The sequence below is a fragment of the Felis catus genome, chromosome D2, assembly GCF_018350175.1.
Source record: "Felis catus isolate Fca126 chromosome D2, F.catus_Fca126_mat1.0, whole genome shotgun sequence".
NCBI classification, from domain to species: domain Eukaryota; kingdom Metazoa; phylum Chordata; class Mammalia; order Carnivora; family Felidae; genus Felis; species Felis catus.
Genome location: NC_058378.1, coordinates 71,870,075 through 71,882,459, shown reverse-complemented (window position 1 = coordinate 71,882,459; position 12,385 = coordinate 71,870,075). Strand labels below are relative to the sequence as shown.

Here is a 12,385-nt window from a genome sequence, read left to right as displayed (position 1 = left end):
TAGAATAAAGAACTACAAGGTTTTTAAAGTTTTTCCAAAGTATTCCATACTACCAAATTATATTCTTTCTTCCTTTCCAAAGTATTTGAATTATTTTGCACTGGAAAACTTTTTCTAAAGGAATCTATCTCTGATTTTATAGTGGAAACCAATACAAAAAATATATATTTGTTTTACACAAATGAATTTTATAAAATAACTTTGTTTCCACAAAGAAAGATAAAATTTTAAAGTCTTCAGGTGCATGAAACAGCAACTCCCCAAAGATCACCCAAATTTATGAACAGAATTATATACTATTTTTTAGGGGCGCCTGGGTGGCGCAGTCGGTTAAGCGTCCGACTTCAGCCAGGTCACGATCTCGCGGTCCAGGAGTTCGAGCCCCGCGTCCGGCTCTGGGCTGATGGCTCAGAGCCTGGAGCCTGTTTCTGATTCTGTGTCTCCCTCTCTCTCTGCCCCTCCCCCGTTCATGCTCTGTCTCTCTCTGTCCCAAAAATAAATAAAAACGTTGAAAAAAAAAAAAGAATTATATACTATTTTTGACATCACTAGAAAACTTGTAATTATTATGTACAAAGATTCAGAAAGAAAAACATAACAGTAAAATTTACCTCCCCCGGTAAGGAGGGAGATGAGTTGTTCCTTACTGATTAATAACTTAATAGCACTCTTTGATTTCTAAAAACAAGAATTACTTTGAGTAGAGATTCTCTATATCATTTAAGTCCAGAAAGGAAACCAAAAAGTCATAAAGTAAGGGATTTTCAGGGGAAAAAGTAGTCTTGCTCTAGAATTTTGGGCTTCTTCTTGATATACTTTTAGCTCATACTTTTAATTCATATTTAATCTAAGCCATCATGAAAAAAACATTTTACCATTAAGGCGATACATATTTAAAGGGCCAAATTATATTTCTTTTCTTTTTTCAGTTCTCAATTAAAAACATTAAATAAATGCTGCTAACTTTGAACTATATCAAATGCAGATTAAGCCAAATTTCTATCAATAACTACATTGCAAATACCACTTTCGGCATTTTAAATAAAGCTAATAATAGAAATATTGTATACAAATATATATAATGCCCTTTAAAAGTATCTCTAGTGTAGTATATCAACTAAATTTCTTTAGTTATAAGCCAAAGAAACTAGTGTTGGCTAGCTTGAGGAAAATGGGAATTACTGGAGAAATTCAGAAAATTTCAAAATGAAGCTAAAAAATCAAGTTTAGAATAGGCAGGTATCCGGATTTATCATCCCATGAAGACTACTCTCACTAAATGAAAGGCAATTTCTCAAAAAGAAATTGGATTGCTAATAGAAAAGGGAAAATATGCTGAGAAGGGAGATTTTAAGAGAGGTGTATGTAACTTACTGTAATCATTCCAGAAATAATTTTATGACTTAGTATGTGTACTGAATCTGAAGTTTCTCCAACAAAAGGCAAAACAAGATAACAACAGTGCAAGAGTCCACTCTTCCAACATCACTGAAAAATCTGATTTTGTTTCAGTACACAAAGTATTCTAAACATTTTCTAGACCCATAAAACCGATCTCCAAAGGCCAGGCATGAATTTTAGGGCATTTTAAATGTCTACAAGCTGTTCTGACAATATTTTAATTTTGTGGGACAATTAATCGTGTGAGTGGTAATCATTACATTACTGTGGTTCCAAGAATATCTGGTTTTCACAATTTAGGTCAATGATGCTATTATAATATAGAAAGGAACCGTCCTGTTAACAAAGAACAGTGAGGAGCGGGGTGGGGGAGAGGGGAAAATGGGAGATGTGCATTGAGGAGGGCACTTACTGGGATGAGCATGGGGTGTTGTACATAAGCGATGAATCACGGGAATCTATCCCCAAAACCAAGAGCACACTGTATACACTGAATATTAGCCAACTTGACAATAAGTTATATTTAAAAATGAATAAATAAATAAAAATTAAAATTAAAAAAACAAAGAACAGTAGTTTCCAACTTATTATTTTGAGTTGTGGAAGGCCTAAAACAAAGTTTTACAGACTTTGGTTCTGAGCAGTTGAAAATGACTAATACAGAATTAGCTAGCATTGAAAACAGGACTTGTTTATTCTACTGTCTAAGTCACAGACAATAACATAAGTGGATGTAAGTTTTTCAACATCAGGTAAACTTCTATAAGGAAGAAACCTATATGTTTAGCACAGAATATCCCATGAACTGTGTTGTGACTCATAGCTCAGTCTGTTCTATTCTCTTTCATACTCATCTTCCTGGTGATCTCATCTGATTTCATGGCTTTAAGTATCATCAATAGTTTCCAATTTACTATTTTAAGCCCCAAATTTATAGCTACAGTACAGACCTCCTCCCCAAACCCCAACTGCCTCTTCAACATCTTCCCATAGATGCCTAAAAGACACCTCAAACTCCACATACAAAATCAAACTAATTTTCCTCCTAAAATCTTCTTCATAGCAGTTGATGACAACTCCACCTTACTCTACGGTCAAAAAAATCTTAAAGTCACTCTGACTCTTTTCATTCTTTTACCCCCTCCCATATCCAATTCATCAGCAAATCTTATTAACCCTGCTTTAAAATTACATTCAGTATTCATGCCATTCTTATCCCCTCCACTGCCTGCCCCCAGTACTATCACCTCTCATCTATATTATAATTATAATAGTAACCTATTAACTGGTACTCTGCAAAAGTCAAAATCCTTACAATGCCTCTCAACGCTAAGACATAGCTGATCTGGCTCCATTCTTCACATATCTCCATCACTCCAACAACCCCTGAGCCCCATATCCCCAAGTCATCTCCCTTTGTTCTGTAATTTCTCTAAGCTCATATCTGACTGATCTCTCCCTCAGTAATTCAATTCCAGGCACACCGGCCTTTTTGCTGGTCCTCAAACCCAATGAGCATGTTAAGTTAGAAACTTAGCGCCTTTGTACTGACTACTCCCTCTGACTGGAATGTTCTTCTAAATATCTATGTAGCTAATTCCCTCATTTTTATCAAGTCTTTGCTCAAATGTGACCTTCTCAGTAAAGCCTAACCTGACCACTCTACTTTAAATTGCAATTCCCATTCCAAAACCAGAGACCCCACTAAAAAGAACTACAGACCAATTTCCCTGATGAACATGGATGCAAAAATCCTCAACAAGATATTAGCCAACCGGATCCAACAATACATTAAAAAAATTATTCACCACGACCAAGTGGGATTTATACCTGGGAGGCAGGGCTGGTTCAATATCCGCAAAACAATTAATGTGATTGAACACATCAATAAAAGAAAGGACAAGAACCATAGGATCGTCTCAACAGATGCAGAGAAAGCATATCTGACAAAATACAGCATCGTTTCTTCATAAAAACCCTCAAGAAAGTAGGGATAGAAGGAGCATACCTTGAGATCATAAAAGCTATGTATGAACAACCCAACACTAATATCATCTTCAATGGGGAAAAACTGAAAGCTTTCCCCTTAAGGTCAGGAACAAGACAGGGATATCCACTCTCGCCACTGTTATTCTACACAGTATTGGAAGTCTTAGCCTCTGCAGTCAGACAACACAAAAAAATAAAAGGCATCCAAATCGGCCAGGAGGAGGTCAAACTTTCACTCTTCGCAGATGACACGATACTCTATATGGAAAACCCAAAAGATTCCACCAAAAAACTGCTAGAACTGATTCATGAATTCAGCAAAGTTGCAGGATATAAAATCAACGCACAGATATCAGTTGCATTCCTATATGCCAACAATGAAGCGTCAAAAAGAGAAATCAAGGAATCAATCCCATTTACAGTTGCACCAAAAACCACAAAATACCTAGGAATAAATCTAACCAAAGAGGTGAAAAATCTACATGCTGAAAAGTATAGAAAGCTTATGAAAGAAATTGAAGAAGACACAAAAAAATGGAAAAAGATTCCATGCTCTTGGATAGGAAAAACAAATATTGTTAAAATGTCGATAGTACCCAAAGCAATCTACATATTCAATGAGACCCCTATCAAAATAACACCAACATTCTTCACAGAGCTAGAACAAATAATCCTAAAATTTGTATGGAACCAGAAAAGACCCCGAACAGCCAGAGCAATCTTGAAAAAGAAAACCAAAGCTGGAGGCATCACAATCCCGGACTTCAAGCTATACTACAAAGCTGTAATCATCAAGACAATATGGTACTGGCACAAAAACAGACACTCAGATCAGTGGAACAGAATAGAGAACCTAGAAATGGACCCACAAACATATGCCCAATTAATCTTTGACAAAGCAGGAAAGAATATCCAATGGAATAAAGACAGTCTCTTCAGCAAGTGGTACTGGGAAAACTGGACAGCAACATGCAGAAGAATGAACCTGGACCACTTTCTTACACCGCACACAAAAATAAACTCAAAATGGATGAAAGACCTAAATGTAAGACAAGAGCCATCAAAATCCTCAAGGAGAAAGCAGGCAGGCAAAACCTCTTTGATCTTGCCTGCAGCAACTTCTTACTCAACTGGGACCTCATCAAAATAAAAAGCTTCTGCACACCAAAGGAAACAATCAGCAAAACTAAAAGGCAACTGACAGAATGGGAGAAGATATTTGCAAACAACATATCAGATAAAGGGTTAGTATCCAAAATCTATAAAGAACTTACCAAACTCAACACCCAAAAAAACAAATAATCCAGTGAAGAAATGGGCAAAGACATGAGTAGACACTTCTCTGAAGAAGACATCCAGATGGCCAACCGACACATGAAAAAATGCTCAACATCACTCATCATCAGGGAAATACAAATCAAAACCACAATGAGATACCACCTTACACCTGTCAGAATGGCTAACATTAACAACTCAGGCAACAACAGATGTTGTCGAGGATGTGGAGAAAGAGGATCTCTTTTGCACTGTTGGTGGCAATGCAAGCTGGTGCAGCCACTCTGGATCACTCTGTAATCTGTCTCTCCTAGCTTGAAATGTCAGCTCCACAAGGATCCTTGTCTTCTTTGTTCCACGACATATCCTTAAGACATAGAATAGTGCCTAGCACTTAGAAGCTCAAAAAAAATTTGTTACATAAATGAATTAGTTAATAAATCTTGTTATATATACATTCTCAGTGCTACCTTTGCTTTTATTGACTTGCAAAAAATAGAATCTGTTGATTTTGCAAGTGGGAAGAATGAACTAAAAGAATTTAATCTAGTACACTATCACTAAAGTTAAATAAAGTAGAGAGATCATGTTTATTATTATTAAATTTAAAGGCAAATGTAAGCTATCCTGTGAATTTCTTCAAGGTGCAACCTATACTCTCATATTACTCATATACTATCCTAAAGTGACTGAGCATATCCTAGTATATTACATGACTAACCCAGAAAAAAAAAACTCCACAATAAAATGTTCATAAGTTTAAAATATTTTATATTTTTCTAAAACAAAATTATCAAATTTTCACAAGTTGAACAAAGCCATGTAGTTTAAGCGTATGTTCTGGTAGTCAATACTGCCACCCACTGGCAAATGTTAAAATCTAAAGCCAAAGGATTGCAGTAAATAGAATCCAAGAACCACATGCTCAAATTCAGTTGTTGTTAATGTTTAAAATTACTTTTTATAAATCAAGTAAATTACATAACTTATTGTAGTCCTAGTCTTCTAAAACATTCATACTTGAATGTCCACATATCATTAAACTAGCAAACTAATACATTTCTAATTCATTCATTCAGCCAACAACAAAAAACTTGAATGCCTACTACATGTCAAGCTCTATAATATGTACTGGGGGACACGCAAAGGTGATCTAAACATAATCATTTTCCACTTCATGGAGCTTACACTCCAATAGGAAAGAAAATCAAAACATCACACAAACATAAATGAGATAAATACTATAAATTAAAAAGGTAGAGTTCTATGAAAACATATAACAGGAGTATCTGACCTGGTCTTAGAAGGTTAATGGGGTGAGGTGTTCTAGCATGAAGTTCTAAAATAAGAAAGGCCTTGAAATACTAAGGGACAAAGAAGCATGAAAGAAACTGAAAGAAGTCCAAATAGAGTATGACTTTAAATAAAGAATCAGAGGCATTATAAAAAACTATCAAATTACATGATTTATATATTTAGATATTATCTTTTAATCAAAAATTTAAAGGCTTAAAACAACAAACTCCAATCCTTACATTAGAACTATGTCTTGGGGCGCCTGGGTGGCGCAGTCGGTTAAGCGTCCGACTTCAGCCAGGTCACAATCTCGCGGTCTGTGAGTTCGAGCCCCGCGTCAGGCTCTGGGCTGATGGCTCAGAGCCTGGAGCCTGTTTCAGATTCTGTGTCTCCCTCTCTCTCTGCCCCTTCCCCGTTCATGCTCTGTCTCTCTCTGTCCCAAAAATAAATAAACGTTGGAAAAAAAAAATTAAAAAAAAAAAAAAAAAGAACTATGTCTGAACTGAACTGAAAAAGAATATTGAAAACATAAAGAATATCCTAAAAAACATTTAAAAGGCTGGAACAATAGGATTAAGGAGGACATTGTGGAATAGGAAAGGAACATCACAGGCACATTTTTTTAAATTTTTTTTTTACGTTTATTTATTTTTGAGGGGCGCCTGGGTGGCTCAGTCAATTAAGCAGCCAACTTCGGCTCAGGTCATGATATCACAGTCCGTGAGTTCGAGCCCCGCGTCGGGCTCTGTGCTGACAGCTCAGAGCCTGGAGCCTGTTTCAGATTCTGCGTCTCCCTCTCTCTCTGACCCTCCCCCGTTCATGCTCTGTCTCTCTCTGTCTCAAAAATAAATAAACGTTAAAAAAAAAATATTTATTTTTGAGAGGCAACAGAGACAGAGCAGGAGCTGGGGAGAAGCAGAGAGAGAGGGAGGCACAGAATCTGAAGCAGGCTCCAGGTTCTGAGCTGTCAGCACAGAACCGGACACAGGGCTCGAACCCACAAACCACAAGATCATGACCTGAGCTGAAGTCAGACGCTTAACCAACTGAGCCATCCAAGCACCCCAGTTGTTTTTTTTAATGCTTATTTATTTTTCAGAGAGAGTGCGCAGGGGTGCAGGGGAGAGGGAGGGACACAGAGTGCAGGGTGGGGACAGAGGATCTGAAGCGGGCTCCTACTGATAGCAGAGAGCCCAATGTGAGGCTCAAACTCACAAACCATGATATCATGACCTGAGCGAAGCTGAACACTCAACCGACTGAGCCACCCAGGCACCCTGGGAACAACTTTTAAATGGTTAAGTAATGGTCTTATATACAAAGATGGTGACCTATTTTTCATCTCTATGAAACAGGGGGGAAAATGTCTTGCGTAGTGTATTAGGAAAAAAAGATGCTAAAGCCTGCGGGTTTATCTTTTTAACCTGTCTACTCCCACCATCTATTCCACGTTGCAAAGCTTTTCTGAACACACATAAGAGAACAACTTAGCACACTCCTTGTCACTTATGGCAACAATCTACACTTAAAAACATTTTACTTGGGCTTTTTATTTGTTTGAGAGACTCAATCATTTCAACCCCCCCCCCCTTCCTGTTTGGGGAAATGTTTCATTGCGTGAATTTTGTTCAGACACAGGATCCCTTCACACTACACAAATCAGAAAAGTTAAATTCTCTATTTATGTATCTCCAGGTAGCCAAGGTATGAGTAAGACCCAGCATTAGCCAAACAGATGCTAATAAACAGGACTTGAAATCTTCACAAGTGATACAAAGATGTGAGAACAATTTAGAATTCTTTCTATCCATGCCTGAAGCATGTAGCGTCCACAGTAAGTATGCCAGTGGTGGTATCCCAGGGTCCAGTGGAGCGACAGGAATATCTTAAACTTTCCTGCAGCTTCAACTTCCAGGTTGCTGTGAACCTACCCACCTAGTCTTCCGCTGTACCTACCTCTTTCCAACCAAGGTTTTTCTAGCCTTTCATCCTTTTTCAGACCTATTCAGTATCCATCTGTATTAGTTAGGGCACGGAATAGGAAAACCAAAAATAAGTTGCTTAAATAAGCTGAAAGTTACGGGCACCTGGGTGACTCATTCAGTTAAGCATCCACCTTCCGCTCAGGTCATGATCTCACGGTTTGTGGGTTCAGGCCCTGCATCGGGCTCTGTGCTGACAGCTCAGAGCCTGGAGTCTGCTTCAGATTCTGTATCTCCCTTTCTCTCTGACCCTCCCCTGCTCACGCTCTGTCTGTCTCTCTGTCTCTCAAAAATAAACATTAAAAGAAATTTAAAAAATAAAATAAAATAAGCTGAAAGTTAATTTCTCCCTCACGAAATACTCCAGAGGCAAATGGGCAAGTAATGCTGGTTACTAAACTCATTGCCACCCACCACCATTTGAAAAGACCTCAATAATCTAAAAGTTCCACACACACTTCCACTTCCGTCCTACTGTCCTGAACTTAGTACAACAGCCATACTAGCTGCAAGGAAGGCTGAGAAATGTGGTAGCTGGAAGACCATGGGCTGAGCTAAAAACTTGGTGAATCCCATTACTAAAAAGAATGGAAGAATGAATTCTGGGAGACTTGGTCTCTGCCATAACTTTCCAGTAACTGCCTTTTCTGCTGGAGTAAGCCAGAACTGTTTCTGCTTACAATCAAAGACTTCCAGTGATCCAGATTTTGTTTAATTTATGGAAAAGAGAGAAATCTGGAGCCACTCTAATGAGGGAGTTGATGGACTGGGGGGAGGGGGGAGCTCAGGAACACCACACCTTGGAGACTGCCTTGAAAATTAACGTTCTACTGCATTCTCTACATATGAACATACACTCAATTTGTTGTATCATGATTTTGATGTCTTTTAAAAATTCCTCATTTGTCCCAATGTTTGGAAACCATCTTAAAAGAAAACTGCTTTTTAAAGTTGCCTTTTCCTCTACTGTAAGACTTAAACATACATTTTATTAAGTGAAAATCGTCACAAAAGCAGGTGAGCCCTCAGAGGCCCCTACCCCTTAAGTAATCTATTTAATATGTACATATCACCTTTGACAACCATGTATTATGACAAAATTACGCAATACACCACAAACTTGTGTGCTCTTCAACATGCTACCTAGCATTTTCTATATTCTTCATTATTTGAGCTTTTGGTTTTTAGAAGTGCCTTCTACAGGAAAGGGGGCGGGGGGGGGGCGGGGGGGGGACAGTTGACACTGACAGCGCCATCTACTGTTAAAACAGACTCTGTGTAGGGGCACCTGGGTGGCTCAGTTGGTTAGGCGACCAACTTCAACTCAGGTCATGATCTCACAGTTCATGAGTTCGAGCCCTGTGGGCTCTGTGCTGACAGCTCAGAGCCTGGAGCCTGCTTCAGATTCTGTGTCTCCCCCTCTCTCTACCCCTCCCCTGCTCACACTCTGTGTCACTCTGTCTCTCAATAATAAATAAATATGTTAAAAAATAAAAAAAAAGACTCTATTTGGAAAAATTCCTCAAAAAGTAAAAAGATTATAGCAGATGATTGAGAAAGTTAAGGGAAGGAAAAGTATGGTGACAGCTCAGCAGAAAAGCCTTAGGAGGTGCACATAAAAAACTAAGTTAGAAAATAAGGAGCCATGAAGACCAAGTGGGACAAGCACTAAAGAAATGTTAGGAAGGGAATCAAAGACTTGACATACGCTGGGCTTTCCCTCTGCATTTTTCCTCTTTATAAAATCTGTTTCTAAACCAACATTTTTTTTTGTATACTAGCACAGAACCGAATAGTAAAATTAACCAACATAAAAGGATAAAATGGGGGTAGCGATAATCTGTTATTTTTATCCCAAAGAATTCCAACTACAAATTGCAAAAAAACTGCCAGAGTTTGAATCTCACGGGTTGCCTCCTCAGCTCTCATTTTTAAATTTCACATTCTTTGATCATTACCCAGATGTCCTAGAAACAAATCTCTCTCTCTCTCTCTCATTTTCCCCTCAACGATTCCTCCCCTTTCTATATATCTGAAATAGAAACAATACTTTTCCCCACACAGTTTCTGGTATTAATCGCAGATACTTTAAGCTATGCTTCCTTAAATACAGAATCAAGGATCAGGTCTGACACTCAAAGGAACCAATCTGCACATCATCTGTCTTGAAAAAAGGCCAATATCGGGGCGGTTGGGTGGCTCAGTCGGTTGGGCATCTGACTTCGGCTCAGGTCATGATCTCATAGTTTGTGAGTTCGAGCCCTGCGTCGGGCTCTGTGCTGACAGGCTGTAGCCTGGGGCCTGCTTTGGATTCTGTGTCTCCTACTCTCTTTGCTCCCCCACTCATGCTCTGTCTCTGTCTCAAAAATAAACATTTAAAAAATTTAGAAAAAAAAAGAAAAAAAGCACAGTATCACTTTCACTAAGCACTCTACCCTCAAAACATTCACATCAGTTCAGAGATTGATTCACTATTAAGGACAGTGGTATAAAAATGTATCTGATTTCTGCAAATTTTATAATTATAAAAAAAGGCACATATAAAAACATATGTGTGTATGTGTATATACACACATACACTATTCATATTATAACTTTGCTTTAAAAGTGAAAATGCCCAGTATGTGCTACCCCATTTCATTTGCTCACAGACATATGTTAAGAGGCAGGGATGTTTTTTGACTTGAGGCACTACTGACAAGAATATGCGAAATGCCAACAAAAGCCAGAAAAGTAAAAGATAACATTAGAACCAGATATTACACACCCCCAGAAAACATTTTAAAGGACTGATAAAAAAAAAGTAAAGAATAAAAAAAGGACAGAGATGTTCACAGAGAATAGTGCACAAATGCATTCCTCTTTTGCTTTCAATACTGTTGAAAGGAGATGGAGACTGACAGCAGTTGAAGGTCACTGTGACAAATCATATGTGTCTAAGCTATTCTTATTCTAGATTTCTCAGGCCTTAATTTAAATATATTCCTGATGTACCATTCTCTCCACAGAAATGTACATTATTTTACTTTCAAGATTAAAATTTTTAAAAAATGGTGTACCAAGACAATTTTAGGACAAGAAAGATCACAGATTATTAAAAGAGCCATTTAATAAAGTACATGCTCCATGATTACAGGACAGAGAGAAATCTGTATCTGTCACAATAATCAAATTCGATTCAATAAGAAATCACTGGTATTTTGTGCCAGAGTAATTTTTTTAATGAGATAACATAGGTTTAAGATGGGCATGATTTAATAAGAATTCCTCTAAATGAGGACTCAGAATACTCAGTAACATTTTTCGAAAAATTCATCTAAATACTGATGAATACAACTATATAAGGAGCACGTTCTCTCCGGCTTTTCACTTAGATCTGACAGGAATTGCTGCTACACCAGGCTGTAACAACACATGATCCCGTGACTGGATTACTTATTTGAGTCAAAGTTATCTCAATCAACAGGATTAATATGCTGGAACAAAGTAAATACAATTAGTACAAAGTAAGCTCTGGACAGGTCAATGTATGGATAACTGGACGTATCTCTTCTTTTAATTTCACAATGACAAAATTTATGATTTTATACCCCAATATTTAAGTAAGCTAAAACACTTCAATGTAGTCTAAAATTAGTATTTAATCACAGCTATTTATAAAAACTATTTAGAAATTCTTCCCCCAGGAATCTTACTTTTACAATAAGCAGTTGAAACCCTTCATCTTCTTTTAAACAATTTTTAAAAATATCGTTCTTTTAGAAAAACAGCCACAAGAGGTCAGTCTTTCCTAAGAAATAAGTTAAGCCGTAATACCAGGCAAGATGCACAGGTTTGCAGTACACTGTGTTTACCCATCAGAAGTCAAATTTGAATGCCCACACATTTAATGCAGTCAGGTCACCAAATCTTTCCGGATTCAACAAAAAATTACGGAAGATGGTACTGATCACACACCCACAATTTAAAAAGCTCGCCATGTATAACTTCATTTGATTCTCAAAACAGGGTGTAGACAAAATCTTTACCAATGCTACTTGTGAAGAAACAAACTTACTAAGAAGTTGATCGCTCATTTGAGAATTCTAAAAATAAATACGTGAGATCTGGGTGTGCCAACTACAGTAAAACAAACAAATGTAAAATCTCTTTTCACCTTATTAGATAGATACGTGAGTCAATGTTTCAAAAGCCATCACACCACACGTGCTTACCTTGCCAGCTATCATTGCAGACACACAGCTTTTCTCCTGTTAGGTCACAGTAACCATGATCCGGACTGCCGCAGTTGGCTTTACAGTAAGGAATGTCACAGGCTTCACCCTTCCAGTATTTGTCGCATTCACAGTACACTTGACTCGGAACAGAGACACTAGTGGTACACTTCCCGTGACCAGAGCAATTGTTAGGACAAGAATTGATTCTGTAAAATATAATTCATA

The 12,385-nt window shown here is 37.7% G+C and overlaps 1 protein-coding gene across 4 annotated transcripts in view; it reads right to left on the bottom strand.

Annotated features, from left to right (window-relative positions):
* ATRNL1 (attractin like 1) overlaps positions 1 to 12,385 on the bottom strand; it is a 774,854-nt gene that overhangs the window by 723,673 nt on the left and 38,796 nt on the right. For all 4 annotated transcript variants that reach the window (XM_023240973.2, XM_023240974.2, XM_045040724.1 and 1 more), the window contains exon 5: positions 12,158 to 12,366. In XM_023240973.2, the coding sequence (XP_023096741.2) occupies positions 12,158 to 12,366 (209 nt within the window). The remainder of the gene's footprint in view (positions 1 to 12,157; positions 12,367 to 12,385) is intronic.